Source organism: Dermacentor andersoni, chromosome 10 (assembly GCF_023375885.2).
Source record: "Dermacentor andersoni chromosome 10, qqDerAnde1_hic_scaffold, whole genome shotgun sequence".
Lineage (NCBI taxonomy): Eukaryota > Metazoa > Arthropoda > Arachnida > Ixodida > Ixodidae > Dermacentor > Dermacentor andersoni.
Window position 1 is genome coordinate 138,525,400 of NC_092823.1, and position 16,739 is coordinate 138,542,138.

The 16,739-nt window shown below is 48.9% G+C and overlaps 1 protein-coding gene across 1 annotated transcript in view; it reads left to right on the plus strand.

Annotated features, from left to right (window-relative positions):
* LOC129388135 (uncharacterized) overlaps positions 1-16,739 on the plus strand; it is a 434,948-nt gene that overhangs the window by 208,185 nt on the left and 210,024 nt on the right. The window contains exon 7 of the mRNA XM_072284749.1: positions 1,634-1,769. Coding sequence (XP_072140850.1) covers positions 1,634-1,769 — 136 coding nt within the window. The remainder of the gene's footprint in view (positions 1-1,633; positions 1,770-16,739) is intronic.

The following is a 16,739-nucleotide window of genomic DNA, read 5'->3' on the forward strand; positions in this document are numbered from 1 at the left end:
CTACTACGTGGTAATATTTCCAACACAGATTTTTTCAGTTATACTTTGCACGCATTATTCTTACATATTTGGCTGTGCAATAAGCTACCAAAAAATGAAATGGTACAACAGTTTTTGATATATGGCATCGTCGTGCAGGTGTTTGCAAAGCGATCTTGCAGACAGACGACGCGCGAGCGCTGATGTCGATATGTTGTGCACTATTGTTACTTCAAAAATAAAAACAAACTGTTGCGGCAGGCGTATATTCATTATTCAAACGTGTTTTTTATTTCTAAAAGCACATACAGATCACTAACCTATTGTTTCAAGCTTAGTTTACAGCAGGCTGTTTTAGGCCGGACTTTGACGGATGAAGACGGAATAGTCCAGCAACAGCGCGCCACAGCCGAGGAGCGAGCTTCGGCGCGCGTCGGAGCTTCTGTCTAGTGGTTGCGTGCCCTCTTCCTCCCACCAACGCGAAGCGAAGCGTTCGATTGTCGGCGCGCGCCGAAGCTTGCCGACGCGTGCCAGTGGTTGGGGCATAAGCGAGCTGAAAACGAAAGTTTAAAGTCCCACCTGCGTTGCGGTTCTGATTAATTGGCGAGGCTTTCCCGCCTTGGGTGTCTACTTGACAACGTTTGAAAGCACTGTAATAGGTAGTGGCTGCCTTTCGAGGCGTGTAGCATGGTAGGCTACTGATCGGTGCCGCAGTGCCGGACGTACGCAATGGAGCCCGGTTTCAGCATTATTCACACGTAGTCGTGGAGGGCAGGCTAATGAAGAGGAAATACCGCAAGACAACCAACAACGTGAGTGAGCAGGGCCCCAGCGGACCGCCTACTCCGACTTACAGGATCGCTTTTGTGCCGCTCGATGTGTCTAAGAATTTAAATTCTGTACACAGACAGATTCTTAACACTTACCTTGGTAATGTGGCTCCGAAAGGAATTAACGAAGTGCGTTTTAACACCAAGAAAAACGTAGTTACAGTGGAAGTAACGACGCAGGCCGCACTAGAAAAATTGAAAACCGTGCGCATAGTAGGACACATAGAAGTCCGGTCGTTCATCGTGCACTGTGGTCGCACTAGAGCTGGTGTTATTTGTGATGTCGTGATTGACATCAGCGACGAAGAGCTACGAAGCTACATTGCTTCAAGCCAGCTGCGCAAGCCCGGAAACGAATGTATGGCTACGCTTGCCGCCGCGCACACGGGCCTTAGACTGTCAGCGCGACCACGGACAGTGCGCTCAGATGGCACCATCGGACTCTGTTATCAAAACCATGCTGCGACAAATAATCGCCGCCCTGCAGCTGCTACTGTCCGGTTTAACTACGCCAGTGGCGCTAACAGCGGTAAAAATTATGAACGCTATAGACAGTCTCCTGGCTACATTGCAGTAACTTCTAACTGCTCGCTGAGATGACTGTGCTGTGGTGTGAAGTGTACACGTACACAATGCACAGATACAGTGTGATGTGCAGCCCTCATCGTATTTCCCGTACCACCACCCTCCTTCCTCTTCTCATCCCACCTCTGTTATTCCCCCAACCCCTTCCCCAGCGTGGAGTAGCAGGCTAGAGGCACTTCACTCAGGCCGACCTCTCCACCTTTCTGCCATTAAACATTATCTCTCTCTCTCTCTCGTAGCCGCAGGACAAGAAACTGCGTGAAACTCGGCTCGCGAAAATTGCAACCGGCAGACAGCCATCGGCTACAACTCGGGTATGCAGCAAGCACAGACGTGAGGAAGAGTTCTGCTACAGCGCCGGGCCTGCGATGTTCGGTGAGTAGCAGAAAACGCGCACTGAGACGCTCGCTCGCGCCCGCTGCCCGGCTAATGTCATGACGGTTTGGTCTATGAACTTGTTTATGCTAGATACTGGCAAGTTCACTGGAATGGAAAGGGAGTGGTAAGAAGCACATTAAAGAAGACATGGCATATGGTCATGTTTGTGTTATGAATTAATGCACTGGATTACGAAAACGAAGCAGCGGGAAATCGCACGCTGAGAAGACCGATAAACATACAGTGCGACGCAATTTGAGAAATCATATGGAAACGTCCAAGAATTTAGGAGGAAAAAAATTGAATCGTCGTGACGGCACATCACAGTAGCTGTAGGTGTGGAAGTCTCTATAACGAGATTACATTTGAACAGTTCTGATAGCGTCCATGCAACGATGGTTGTTTGTGTACTGTCAAATGCTCATATTCTGCGGCCTAAAGCTCACGGCACGGTGCGAAAACGCGCACGCAGCAAAAGCGAAACATTGTACGCAGACATACATACAGACGTGTAATCGGTCGTTACGAACCCGTGCGATCGCTGCATTGAGGATCCTTTTGGTTATACAGACAGCCCAACATATTTCACACACTTTGCTCACAGCGTTTGCCTACCTTTCACGCAAGAAGCCGGTTCGGGAGACTCCATCCCGGCGACCTCGCGCAGTGGCGTTCACTGTACGTATTAAGTAAGTAGATAGCGCCTGTAAACGATTCTGTGCTTTCATTTTGCCCAAGATTATTACTTCCGCAGTGAAATATTCTCTCATTTCGAGAATACTTAATGAAATGTCTAGAAGGGCTGCCACGTGGTGTTTTAAAGCCACAGCTTTACTGCTCGCGAACTTGCGATTTCGCCATGGCGGTGCTCCGAGGAGGCACATGACGTCACAACGCGCGCCTCGCCGCGGATATTTCTTTCTATTGCTCCCTAGTCACTACTGCGCATGCGCCACTAGTAGCATCGAGCCACAGATGTTCCGTCGCTGCGCAGCGCCCCGTCTTTCCGCCGTACCGTTTGGTGTGACGTCACACCGCGTTCCTCGTCGTTGCGCTCGTCTCCGCTCGCTTAGCCAGCTGCGTCGCATGCCTGATAACATGTAGAAGGATTGAAAAGGAGAGCTCGCGTGCGCCGCAAGCACAGTTGAGGCGGCAGTATGGACGGCGACAATTCTGATAAGCAGGAGGAGGCCTGGAATCGACCTCGGAACGAGATGAAGAGGAAACGAATCGCCCAGGAAACAGACGAACAGCGCGCCGAACGACTGACTAGACGCCGCGACATAGCTAGACAACCAGAGACTAACCTGGACTTGCAATCAAGATTAACCAAGGCTAACCATGCTATGCCTTAGCTTTCGCTACGTATTGTAAGATTTGGAAGACGATCCCACCGCTGGCATACAGTTGTAGGAGTTGTCGGACGATATCGCCGCTGCCGCCATTTGTAAGGCTTGAAGGTCGTAGAGAGGAACTTGGGAGGAACTAGGTGAACAGGGTTTATTTACAGTATTTACATTTTAAACAAGTGATACATTTACACAGTCTAGCGTGACTCCCAAATGGAGCACGCAAGACGAGCATACAGCACATAGCTTACGAGTACGATCACAGAGCACAACGACGAGCACACTCTAGCAGCCGACAACAGCTGCTTATAAACACTCCATTGGTCCCTATTTCCCTAGGTGAGGGAAACGGCTGTCCACTCGGATTGTCCATAGTCGTTGGGGCGTTGGGGATTGTCCCTAGTCGCCGGCGCCTCTAAATTCCAGAGCGGACCTCGCACAGTGGCCTCCGCCGCTGTCCATTGTCTGGCGTCTTCAATGGCCCGTGAGTAGGCACCGCAAGGCATCTGGTTCCAGGAAATCCGCCTGCTTCAGTCGAACCGTGAAGGCGTTGGCGATTTCACTAACAATAGTTGGTCCGCCGATCGCGTTTAGTCATAGCGGCGCCGAGGGGTTGTTGACGCGGCACCTCATGGTCTCTACGAAACGAGTCACCGCGGCAGGTGTTGAAGGCTTCCATGGTATCTTCGGGGAAGCTCGCCACGCTCGCAGCCGTAGCTGGCTGAGAAAACGTTGAATGTCGGCATCTCTGCAGGCCGTTCTTAACAGCTCCTCCATGGCCCGGAAAATCTCGACTGACCAGTGCTGACAACCGCTGGTCAGGAAGAGAACGGCTGGCTAGCAAGAAGATGGCTTTGCTCTCTGCAATCCCTGCGCACTTGGAATGCCTTAAACCATCTTACAACAACTGGCATAGAAGAGTCGATCCCGGCAACACAATACCACTCAGCGTGCAAACGCCCCGAATGAGCTGTTAACCCACCAGGTTTCCTATCAAAATTTCAATGCAAGCCACTCAACTGGGAACCCCAAATTTTGCCCCAAAATTTCGTGCCGCCAAAGCGAGCGTTCACGTTCCCCTTGAGTTCTACCAAACCTGACTGTCGCGCTGCTCAAGAGTAAAGGTTTACGCAGAGCTAAACCGAAGACTCTCAATCACCATACCCGAACATAACTTAAGCAGCCTAGCTTCACGAACAGTCTGTTCTTACCCTAACGCAGTGGCGTACTTATCTCACGTACTGTTGCCACTGAACAATCTGGCCAACTCCACAGGTACGTAACCACAATCGCGCTAGCTTTGTGGTCTCTATTCAGAACACGTGCTTGCGTCGCACGCAAACGTTCCTTCACGCTTACTCACGTGTCTTTCTCTAGTCCATACAGGACACGTAACTTAACCGAGCAACTAAACTTGCGTAACTCACGCACACCGCAGAACCCCCAAAAATTTGCGTATGCTAACAACTAGTTCTACGCACGCTTACTATAGAAGTCAGAATACGGCCGCCCTCAACACACGAGCAACCCAGTCATAAACCTTCTGCTTCCTTCCGTCCGCACAGGACACGCGCTAATGGAACTACGAACGCTTCTCAGTGCAAATTGTGCACTTCCTGAAAACCTATGCGCTTAACCTTAAATAATACAAAAACACTCATAAAAAAAGAACGTTTTATAATACACATGCGCATTACCATAGGCCTCTCAACGATAACCTTGTCCTTCAGGTTACTCACACACACACAAAAAAAGAAAGCCTATCTACTCATTAACTAATGTACACCTCGCGAAGCTACAGGTTTACATAAAACGCATCTTTCAAATCTCGGAGCTTCTCGAACGAAAACATAAACAAAGCTCACACTTTACATATTGAAAGAAACTGTCTCAAATCGCGAAAATTTTCCTATGCTCAAAATTAAAACAAAAATTGGAGGACGCTTAAGCTTCGCCTTCAAGAGTGGAACGCGATAGCGTTATCGCACCCCGTTCGCATTGCCTACTCAAACGCGCTACGCCAGCCAAACGTCGCGGTCGGCACAGATAGCCGGGCCCCGACGCGCCATGAAGGCGGACGCGATCATGGGGCGAGTGGCGCGCCACGTGTCGGGGCAGCGCCGTACATTGCGAGGAGGGGTCTTCTGTGTTTGCCGCTAGATGGCTCTGCGTGTGCGCAGAGCGCAGAAGAAATGTAGCTGAAACGTACTTCGCTCCTCGTGAAACTGCGAATTCTGTAAATTACATGGTCATAATTACCGATATACACCGCAGTAGAACTTTCCACGGCACATTTCTAAGGCAACACCGCATTCACTAGAGGTGCTTTTGTCCCGTTATGAAGGAACGAACTCGTGGCTGAGTGGTATCGTCTCCGTCTCACACTCCGGAGACCCTGGTTCGATTCCCACCAGCCCATCTTGCAAGATGTTTTTTATTTATGAAGGGCCTTCTGGGATTTATCGCTCACGGCCAACGCCGCTGACACCGACGCCGACGACACCGGCTTTTCTGCGACACGAGCTCCTTAACGCTGTCGCGTTAAAACGCTTCACTTCTACGGAAGCTATCTTTGCCTCCCGTTCCAAACGCTTACGTCTGACCGTAATCTTGAGCCGTACTCGAGGTAGTCGCTGTTCAAAAGTTATTCTGGCTACCCAGGGACAACAAAAGGTTTGACACACTATCAGCTCCTTCAAGACGTTATATAGTCTCCTGCCAATTTGCGTCCTGGCGGCATGCTTTGATCACGAACTCGATTGACCGCGTCGCGACTCCTTATCACCTCGTCTCGTCTTGCCACCTTGCGCTCCTTCGCACTACATGCACTCCACTTCGCACTCCGAAAAGAACGACGGAACGACGAGGAACGTAACTGCCCCGTGCCCTTTGTCCGCGTCCGTGCAGAACATGCTTCTCGGTCTCTTTTTGACCGGTGGCTCGAACGTCTTTGATGCGCCAACATCGTCACCGACGACCGCACCTTTCTTTTCCTCGCGCCCTGCCGTTTTGGGTCTCTCGCCGTCTTTGGCTGCGCTACATTAGTCACCGTCTTTCGGTCTTTATCGCGCTTCTTTTTATGGCGCTTTCTCTTTGAAGTCTCTTTCATGCTGTCCTCTAGCGCCTCGTGCTGGCCGGTACACATCTCGTCGGCCGAGATCGGTCCCCCACCCGCACAGTCTGAGTGATTTTCCTTTAAATCATACAGCTGGCATGCATACAGCAGGCATACAGCAGGCAAACCATACAGCAGGCATACAGTTGTAGGAGTTGTCGGACGATCTCGCCGCTGCCACCATTTGTAAGGGTTGAAGGTCGTTAGAGAGGAACTTGGGAGGAACTAGGTGAACAGGGTTTATTTACAGTATTTACATTTTAAACAAGTAATACATTTACACAGTCTAGCGTGACTCCCAAATGGAGCACGCAAGACGAGCATACAGCACACAGCTTACGAGCACGATCACAGAGCACAACGACGAGCACACTCTAGTAGCCGACAACAGCTGCTTATAAACACTCCATTTGTCCCTAGTTCCATAGGTGAGGGAAACGGCTGTCCAATCCGACTGTCCATAGTCGTTGGGGCGTAGTCGACCCGACTTGGAGGAGGAGGGCTCGCACACTTTGGATTCCCAGAACCCGATTTGAGCGCGTCCCTGTAGCCAGTTGGTCACGCCTGATCCCAACTGGCGCATCTAAATTCCAGAGCGGACCTCGCACAGTGGCCTCCGCCGCTGTGCATTGTCTGGCGTCTTCAAAGGCCCGTGAGTAGGCACCGCAAGGCGTCTCCTTCCAGGAAATCCCCCTGCTTCAGTCGAACCGTGTAGGCGTTGGCGATTTCGCTAACAATTTGGTCCGCCGATCGCGTTTAGTCATAGCGGCGCCGAGGGGTTGTTGACGCGGCACCTACAAAACGAGTCCCTACGAAACGAGTCTCCGCGGCAGGTGTTGAAGGCTTCCATGGTATCTTCGGGGAAGCTCGCCACGCTCGCAGCCGCAGCTGGCTGAGAAAACGTTGAATGTCGGCATCTCTGCAGGCCGTTCCTAACAGTATATCCTGGCATAGCCGAGCTAAGCCACTGCGAATGTTTTAATGAGCGCCGTAAGCCAAACCTATGGAGGAGCGCGCCGCGTTATCCCTCATACTACGCTAGGGAGGCGCTTCCGACGGATGGCGACTCCGTAAGTGCTCGCCCCCAATAGCGGGGTCAGACTCGCGCGAACGACGTTTTTCTTCGGCTTTGCATCCTCTCAGCAGGAGATTGAATCGCATGCTGGTCTGTGTGTTGTATGGGTAATTTCAATGAATGTATGCACTGTTCGCTTCACTTTGCTGTGTGCTTGTAGTCGCAGCCTTAAGCCCGGGATACATGGAGCGTTCTTTCACAGCGAACATTGCGCGGCAGAAATAGACGCGGCGGGACGACGCCGGTGGTTCGCTGGCTTCGCTTACATGCAGCAACAAACGGGCGGGCGCCGCCGTGCGCCCGCCGCATTGTTGCCAGACTTTGCGAATGTGTTTCCGGATAACAAAAAAAGAAGAAGAAGGATTTTTATTGTAATATTTATTCTTACTGACTAAACTTCGAAAAAAGTTTCATAGAGGCGCTTACAAACGATTTATACACATTTCATTTAGCTGCAAGCATTTTAGCGGGCTGGCTTTGCGCCGTCTGGCGGGTCTGGCTACGTTCAGTGAGCGGTCACCTGTGGTCACCGCGGAGTGCAGGCGTGGCAGAAGGTGTTGTGGTTCTCCAACAGCGGCGTTTACTTTGCGTAAAAATAAACTGTGGTTATTGATGTTTACTTCAGTGTCAGTTCCTGTTTTAAAGCCTCCTCCAAGAACAAGCGTTTAGTACTGCAGCCGGGGAGGATAGAATTATCGATATTTGGGGCGAAATGGGCATGTCACAGGCTCTCGTTCTCGGTGCCCCAGGCATTGCGTGCGCTGCCTGGGCCCACACTGATGTAAACAGCCAGGAGACCAGGCATTTCATTTCATTTTTATTTTCTTAAAGACCCCCGAGGGGGTATTACATAAGGGGTGGTTTTTTTTTTTGTTAGACAGAATATTGTTGATAACGATCAGTGCGATGTTATATTTGATATGCTATGCATGAAGCTTGATGGGCAGGTGATAATGGCGATGTTGCGAGAAAGGCCGTTCCAGTCTTTTGCTGCTCTGGGAAAAAATGAAGCAGAAAACGTTTTAGTGCGGGCACGTGGGCGAGAAACTTGCAACGAATGACCAGTGCGGTGAGATATGTGAGCTGCAGGGATAATGTAAAGAGCGCAATTAAGTGGCGAGTGAAAGAACTTGTGAAATAGAGAGAGGGTTGCAATGCGTCGGCGACAGGACAAAGGTGATAAGTTACACTTGGCTTTGAGGGATGAAGCACTGATTTCATATGAATACGAAGCATGAATGAATCTAGCAGCACGATTTTGAACGGATTCTAGGGTATTAGTGAGACCTACTTCGTGTGGGTTCCAGATGGGAGATGCGTACTCCAACTTAGCCCTCACTAATGATTTATAAGCAAGTAGTTTTACGTGTCTCGGAGCGTTACGTAAATGACGTTTTAAGAAACCCAAAGTTCTGTTAGCTGATGACGTGACTTTAGAAATGTGCGTGTTCCAAAACATATTGTTAGATAAGGTAACTCCAAGGTATTTATAAGTGGTTACTGATTCAACAGGGATGTTAGCTGTGTTATAAGTGAAGTGAAGGGGAATTTTACGACGAGTGAAGGGAATAAGCTTGCATTTAGTAGGGTTTAGGGACATTAGCCAGTCATCACACCATTGTAGTATGTGGTCGAGATCTTGTTGTAGAATCATATGGTCAGATGGGCTAGTAATGGTTCGGTAGATAACGCAGTCGTCAGCAAACATGCGGATATTAGAAGACACATGCAAAGGCAGGTCGTTAATGTATATTAGGAACAGAAGAGGGCCGAGGACAGAGCCTTGAGGCACCCCCGATGACACTGGAAGTGGGCTGGATAATTTGTTATTTGTAAACACTACTTGTGAACGGTTAGTCAAGAATTCTTTTATCCAATTTAGTACATTCGGGTGCAAGTTTAAGAAGGATAATTTTAAAATTAGGCGTTTATGGGGTACTTTATCAAAAGCTTTCGCGAAGTCAAGAAATAAGGAGTCAGTTTGTACGTTAACATCAAGGTTAGCATGAAGGTCATGAACAAAGATGGCAAGCTGGGTTTCGCAAGAGAAACCCCTACGAAACCCATGTTGAGAATGGTGAAAGAAGTTATGAGAATCGAGGAAATTCATGATATAAGAGTAAATGACGTGTTCCATGAGTTTGCAAGGTACGCTGGTCAAGGAAATTGGTCGGTAGTTCAGAGGTGAGTTTTTGTTACCGGATTTGAAAATGGGAACGACCTTTCCCACTTTCCAGTCATCTGGAATGATACCTGTTGAAAGAGATTGCGAAAAGAATAAGACAAGATAAGCGGAAGCAATGTGACCTATATTTTTTAACACTTTAGCGTTAATGTCGTCCAGTCCAGATGCCAATGATAACTTGGTCTGTTCGATGAGGGATGAGATACCATCAACAGAAAAGCTGATTTCAGGCATGGAAGACGTGATACGACATGAAAACATGGGTAAGGAAATGTCAACTTCTTTAGTAAAGACAGATGAAAAGGCCTTGTTAAAAGCATCGGCACATTCAGCTTCTGAAATAACCTCTCCAGAGTCGTTAGTAAGAGTGGTAGAAGCTGCTGCTTGGGGGTTAATAATCTGCCAGAACTTGCGGGGGTTATTAGTTAACATATTAGGCAAATCGTTGTTAAGGAAAGTGAATTTGGCGTTACGGATTCCTGTGAGATAAGCTTTTTTGCTACATAGTACTTCTCTCAGTTTTGGGCGCCCCCTTTAAGTTTGGCATGCCGGAATAAACGTTTTTTCTTGTTATCTAGGCGGTGCAAAATTTTGTTAAACCATGGCTTTTGGCTGTTTACACGGATAGTAGTTTTAGGGATGAACAGGTGTATTAGCTCGGTTAGTTTCTGCTTAAAAGTAAGCCAGTTTTCCTGAACGGAACAATGATAAAAATTGGCCTCATATGTCGGAAAAAGGTGCAAAGTTCGTTATTTATGGCCTCATAATTTCCCCTATTGTATAATGTTATAGTTTTCTTGTGCGAGGGATTGGCAGTAGGGCAAAAACTGAAATCTACGTGAATAACTTTATGGTCACTAATTTCATGCAGATAGTTCATCGAAGACAGGCTATTGGGATGGGTCGTCAGTATTAAATCGAAAATCTTAGAGGAATCGCAAGTGACACGCGTTCGCTGAGTTATTAACTGTGTTAGGTTATAATCAAGGCAAACATCAAGAAAATCTCTAGCTTCAGCTGTGTTTGCCGTTGCAGTTTCTTCGCTCCAATTAATACCAGGAAAATTAAAATCACCAAGAAGAACGAGATCGGCTTTAGGATATGTCAAGGTAAGCTGGTCTAGATTATTATTAAGTGCGCGGGAAAAGTTAGGATTGTTATATGGGGGCCTATAGCAAACACCCAATAATACAGATTGTGGTAAAGCTTGAAATAATACCCATAAAATTTCCAAGTCGGAGTTAATGTTAACTTCAGAACATGGTAATTGTTTACTGGCTGCAATGAGAACACCGGCCGCGCGAGTGCCTTTGCGGTAGTTCCGATAGACATTGAAATTCGGTAAATCGGCGAGTACTTCTGCGTCGGCAATATCACTTGATAGCCACGTTTCGGTTAGCATAAGAATACTGCTATCAGAAGACTTGACAAGATGGGACAGGTGCTCACGTTTGGGTATGAAACTTCGAATGTTAGCGAAGATTACGGAAAAAGAAAGGTTAGCTTTTGATCTAGGGTGAAAACTGGTGATAATTGCTTGACGCTGATATGATTGCTACTGGATTTCTTGTACTGTTCTTGAGGTTTCATTGAAAAGATAGCGTTTCGAGCCGATGTGGAGCGTTTTGTAGCGTAGAGATAATGGAACAGATTTCTGTCTTGCAAATTTGACCAAATGACTTCTGGCGTTCTGAACCTTGCGTGAGAAATCCTCACCTATACTATAGGGTGTTCTTTCAACTTACGTCCGCTTGAAAGGATAACGTCTTTTATTTTGTGGAACGCGAATTTCGCTATTATCGGCCTACATCTCCCGCCTGTGTGGCGGCCTAAGCGAGGCGCACGGTCGATTTATTTAGGGTTAATATCTATACCTAAATAGTCAAGGCAATGTTGAATGATTATTTTCTCAGATTCGGCATACGATTCAGATGTCTTGGCGTCTGGAAGGCCGTAGAAAATTAATTGTTACGTCGCGACCTGTTTTCGGCGTCATCCAAACGTGCTTCAATATCGTCGGTTAGGCGTGCTGTATGAACGGTGTTATTTTTGATAAGTTCTAGTTCGGCTTGGAGGGATGGCAGAGAATGGTAATGTTTTTCAATGTCGGCCATTCTCCTAGTTAGGTCGGATAGGGCTTGCTCTGTTGTTAATAGTTGGTTCTTTAGACCCTGCACTTCGCTTATTAGCGTTGACTGGCCCGCGGAAAGTTTTTGTAGTTCCACGAGAATAGGATCAGAGCCGGGGTTTGACTCTACGTCACCCGATAACAAAAGCAACAACAACTGAACAACACCAGCACACTCAATAACGGTCGCACAGCAGCAACGTGGGCTCGGTAGCTGCAGCAAGAAGTAATTACTTGTCTTCTTAGAAAAAAGTGATTCTGATACACCAACCTGCATAGCAAGAAGTAGCGGGTTTGTAGGTGATGACACTAAGCAGCCACCAAGCTCACGAAGCGCGGCTGACAGCTGCAGCTCATTTATAGTTGGCAACGCAGCTGATGTTGGTGACGATGGCGCTGACGATCCACCATCCAGGGCCAGGCACAGCGGCAGTGGCGACAGGAAAGCAGATAGCGGCGGGTTCAAGCTTGACACGTTGACGGTTGCCAGCTGGATAGTGGGCGGAGCATAGTTGTAGCGCAGCAATCCACAGGCCGGCGGTGTGTCAGCAGAAGTAGTCACACCGGCAGCAAGGAGCAGATGGACGAGGACGGCGGGTAGCATCTGCATAGCAAGAAGTAGCGGGTTTGTAGGTGACGACACTAAGCAGCCACCAAGCCCACCAAGCTTCTGTCAGCTGTCTAACGTCAGCTTCTAACTGTAATGTGTCGTCCCTCTTTTTTCTCGAGGCATTTGAGCAGAAGGGACTTTTGGTTGTAGTAGAGCAGGGTGATTTCTAACCGAAGAAGCGCACGTGCCGACAGCGGAAAAGAAAAAAAAAAAAAAAAACAGCTTCGGGCGCCGGGAACGAGAAACTGTTTCCTCCCCTATACCCAAGCCCATATGTGCGCCCCCCCCCCTCAATGAAAAGGCAATAATAAGAAAAGCAGTACAATGCACACACTATTTTGCTGCTAGAAAAAAAATGGCTGTGGCTTAGCTAAGGTTAAGCCCAGGATGCGAAGCATACTAGCCTTTATTTTAGTTGTTGAACCACTGTTTAGCCTGGTGAACTGCTGTTGCTTGGCTATATTTGGTTCGGCTATACGAAGAAACAACTCATGCGTTACTCTGCTTCGCGTTCAAGAGTGGAACGCGACAGCGTTCCCGTCGACCCGCCAAGGGGTGTAAGACAATGGGCTACGGCGCAGCGACTACGCGCCCCGCATTGGACACGGTGAGCGTCGAGCAACGCAGCGTTCGGCGCGGCAACGAAATGTGCGCCTGAGCAAGCGACGCACGCCTGAGCCATAGAGAAAGAAATGCCTGAGCCTTAGAAACAGCTAGTTTCTAAGGCAACACCGCATTCACTAGAGGCGCTTTTGTACCGCTTTGAAGCATCGTACTAGTGGCTCAGTGGTAGCGTCTCCGTCTCACACTCCGGAGACCCTGGTTCGATTCCCACCCAGCCCATCTTGCAAGCGTTGAGCCAAAGCCACCTAGTAACAAGCGCAGCTGCTTATATACCGCCGCGACGCCGCGAGCGACGGCGCGAGTTGGAGCCCCGTTTCTCCTCTGTCGTGACGTCACGGTGTCACGTGGTCAGCCTTGAAGGCGACGCCGCGAGCGACGGCGCGAGTTGGAGCCCCGTTTCTCCTCTGTCGTGACGTCACGGTGTCACGTGGTATGGCTTGGGGTCAAAGGTCATTAAAGGCGACACCGCCGCGCCTGAGGAGCTGGGTTGAGCTCTAGTAATATGCTTCGCATAAAAAGCATCGAGCGCACTAGGCCCCGCGCGCCTTGATGCTGTTGTGGGCAAAGGGTTCGCTCACGCGACGGGCCACCGCGCAGGTTCCGGGACAAAACCTCTTGCTTTTGAACAACGCAGACCTTTTTTTTTTCGCTCGCTGCTGTTGGAAAATTAATATCCTGAAAAGCACCGCAGGGAAAACAGCATTTCAACATTTCCATGGGAGTACCCCGGCGCGGCCAAACAAGCGCAAACACCTACATGATGTCACTCCAGCGCGGCCGTGCCAGCCGCGCGACGGATGCTTCGGCTAAAAAAGGAAAAACCCACAAAAACGTTCGGCGGCTGCCGGAAGTTGGTGGGAGACCGATTGTCGCGACGCTTAGTGAGCACGAGAGGCACTCCCGCCACTTCCGCCGGCGTCGATCGCCGGGCGTCGGTTTTTCCGATCGGTCCGGATAGCCGGCAGGAGTCAAATTTTTGGACGCCGAGGGGCGAGCGTTCGACGCCGGACGTTTTTCGCCGCCTGGACGCCGGTTTTTCGCTCCATGTATCCCAGGCTTTACGGGGGTATGAGCCATTGAGAAGGTCACGTGTTTTTATTACGATAACAATTATACGGACACTCCAGGCGCATTTCTGGCGTCGGCGTTGCTGTCGCCGTGAGGTTCCGTATGTGTGAAAGCTTGTGAGAGGGAGCCGGCGAACGCGGTTCAATTTCGCGTGCGCGAGCGAGGAACGCAGTCCGGATGCGCGCCCTATCCTGTGGCGCGCGAGGCAGGGGGTGAGGCGAGGGAGGAGGGGCGTTCTTCTCCGGCAGCTGCTACGGTGCCTCGTTGTCCTCCTCTCCCGCCTCTCCGTACAGAATGGAGACAACCGCGGCTTCTACTACGGCGTTGACCACGCGAATCGCGGACGCAGTAGTAGACGCTTTGGCGGAGGCCGTAGGGACGCGTTGCCGGAGCTCGTGTGTTTTGGAAGGGATCTGCGACGTGGCTAAAGTGCGCGCCCACGCGGGCCTCATCTTCAAACCGATCTGTGATGTTTGCAGAGTGCGCGTAGTGCCGGTGGCGTCGTATGCGCTGTGCTTGCTACGTTTCGTTCGCGCTGAAGCGAGACATGCACGAAGGTCAATTCGCTTGTTGCTGCCGCGATTCCTCACTCCAGAATTTTCAGATCGAGTTTCCGCGCTCATCGAGCGAGATGTGTTCATGTTTACCTGTGCGCGCGTGACAGCGTGCTGGCTCATTTAGTTAAAACACATTGGCTAGCTAGTTGGTCTGAATCCATGTTAGAATGTGTAATCGCGACTGAACAAGGACGTAGAAAGAAGCAGACACACAAAGACAGCGCTGTCTCTGTGTGTTGGTTTCTTTCTACGTCCTCGTTGAGTCACGCTTACATATTTTATCATGGTTAATTTAGTTAGTAAGCGAATGTTTACAAGTTTATATGGCCCATAAAACTACTATCCTTACTTCGTACAGCTATCTACTCATTTGGTATCGCAATCAGTGCTTCGCCTTGCGGGCGGAACAGCAAATTTTTATATTTGCTCAAAATTGAAGAAAACAAGTTTTAATCCTGAGAAACAAACACGCTGTGGTATACGGCTGAGAACGCTTTGTTTTAGATCATCTTTATTTTGTTTTTCGGGTTTTTCATTTGAAACTCGTCGCGCGTCGCGAGGAGCTTCACCTGCCTGCTCGCGCGAGCGAACGCTGCAGGCGCGCAGTGATGCATGGACGGAACGTGCGGAGTGATAACTTTTCTTGATAGAACTTCTTGCGTAGCTTCCACAGCGTTGACTGCTATGTATGGAATGGAGTATAGGCGAGTTCTCGGAACGACAGAAAACTGAGCGATGAATTGAAAAGTTAGACGACGCATGTACTTTGAGTCCAAGTGACGTACTAATAACTGCGTTCACTGTGCATTCAAAGGTATATAAAAGATCAGCAGAGGTTATATGGTTGCTGCCTGTGCATGTGGCGCTGTAGTCCATGGTAAAAACATTTTCCGTGAACGCTCGGTCGTTCAGTCGGCTTAAAGTGGCACGCAGTGTCTGGCTTTCATCGTCAAAGAAGAGGGCGAATACACGACAGATTCTTGCCAATAGCTTCGAGAAAAGGAGCAATAGATGGCATATGACAGACCAAGCTACGACATCGTTGTATCGAAGCTGGACCATGCTTATTTATTTACCGAGCATGTTGTGCGTCAAGGTACAATCACTAATTCTTGTAAAGTTAAGGCAAGATTGAATACATGTGACAGGTTCATAGCTGTGCTTGTGAGGATTTGATTGCTTCGGTACAGTGTCCACTGAACATATGGCAGCGCTATAACCCTAAAAATTTCTACGGTCATCTGGCTACAGCCTGCGACGATACCGCTTTGCTTGCTTCGATACTTGGATACCCGTGGCGCATTTTTCTATCTCCAGCAGCACGAATGAGCGAAGCAAGGAAATGCGCGCGCTGCTGCATCCTTCGTCGGTGAAGGAAGCAACGGAGTGACGAATAACGGAAACGCTGCGATGGCATCACTGTGAAGCCCGGAAGTGGACGACTTCCGTATGACGCTTCTACGTTACAGAACAAGTAGAAAAAAAGAAAGAAGAAAAATTATTTGCTACAAGAACTGCCGAGAATACAGTAGTTACATATCTGGAAAGGAAGAGACAAAAATAAACTAAATAGAGCCAACTCATCTGCTGCCATCGTGTCAGGATCCGGTTCTACACAGCGCAGCGGTCACTGATGCTATTCTGTAGTCCGGTATACATTGTTTGTGCATGCTGCTTCGTGTGCTGGTGCAGTGGAGTAAAAAAAGTAAAATGAAAAGACAGCAGACTTGTACGACTTTGCAGAATCACAGCTGAATTTTCAGTTACGCTGTTTCTTTCGAGCAATTGGAATGAGAATTTCAGTAGCTTGTAATTGAACCACTTCCCTTAAAATCAAATGTTGCCCGCATATGACTCGGCCGTTTGGAACTTTGCTCGTATATAACGCTTTCGTGCCCTTGCTAATACATTTTTTACAAAGGCAGCAATTAATGTTAACACGTTTTGCTGCGCGAGAATTGGTGGCAATTATAGTTACCATATAGGAGAGCGGGTTCAGTTATGAGCCGTTCAGTAGCAAAATCAGCATTGCAAGCCATCGATTCCCTCTCAAGGAGAGGCCAGTATTACATGCCAGCGTTAGATATCCTACAGATATTTGATTTTGCTCAAAGGAGCGGTCACTCAGTTACCTTACAATGGGTACCTGGTCACTGTGGCTTGGCCTGCAACGAGCTAGCTGGTGCAAAAGAAGAACCGCTTCTTCTAAAACCGTCGACGTAAAGATTCCATACTCGCGAATTGATGTAAACTCTT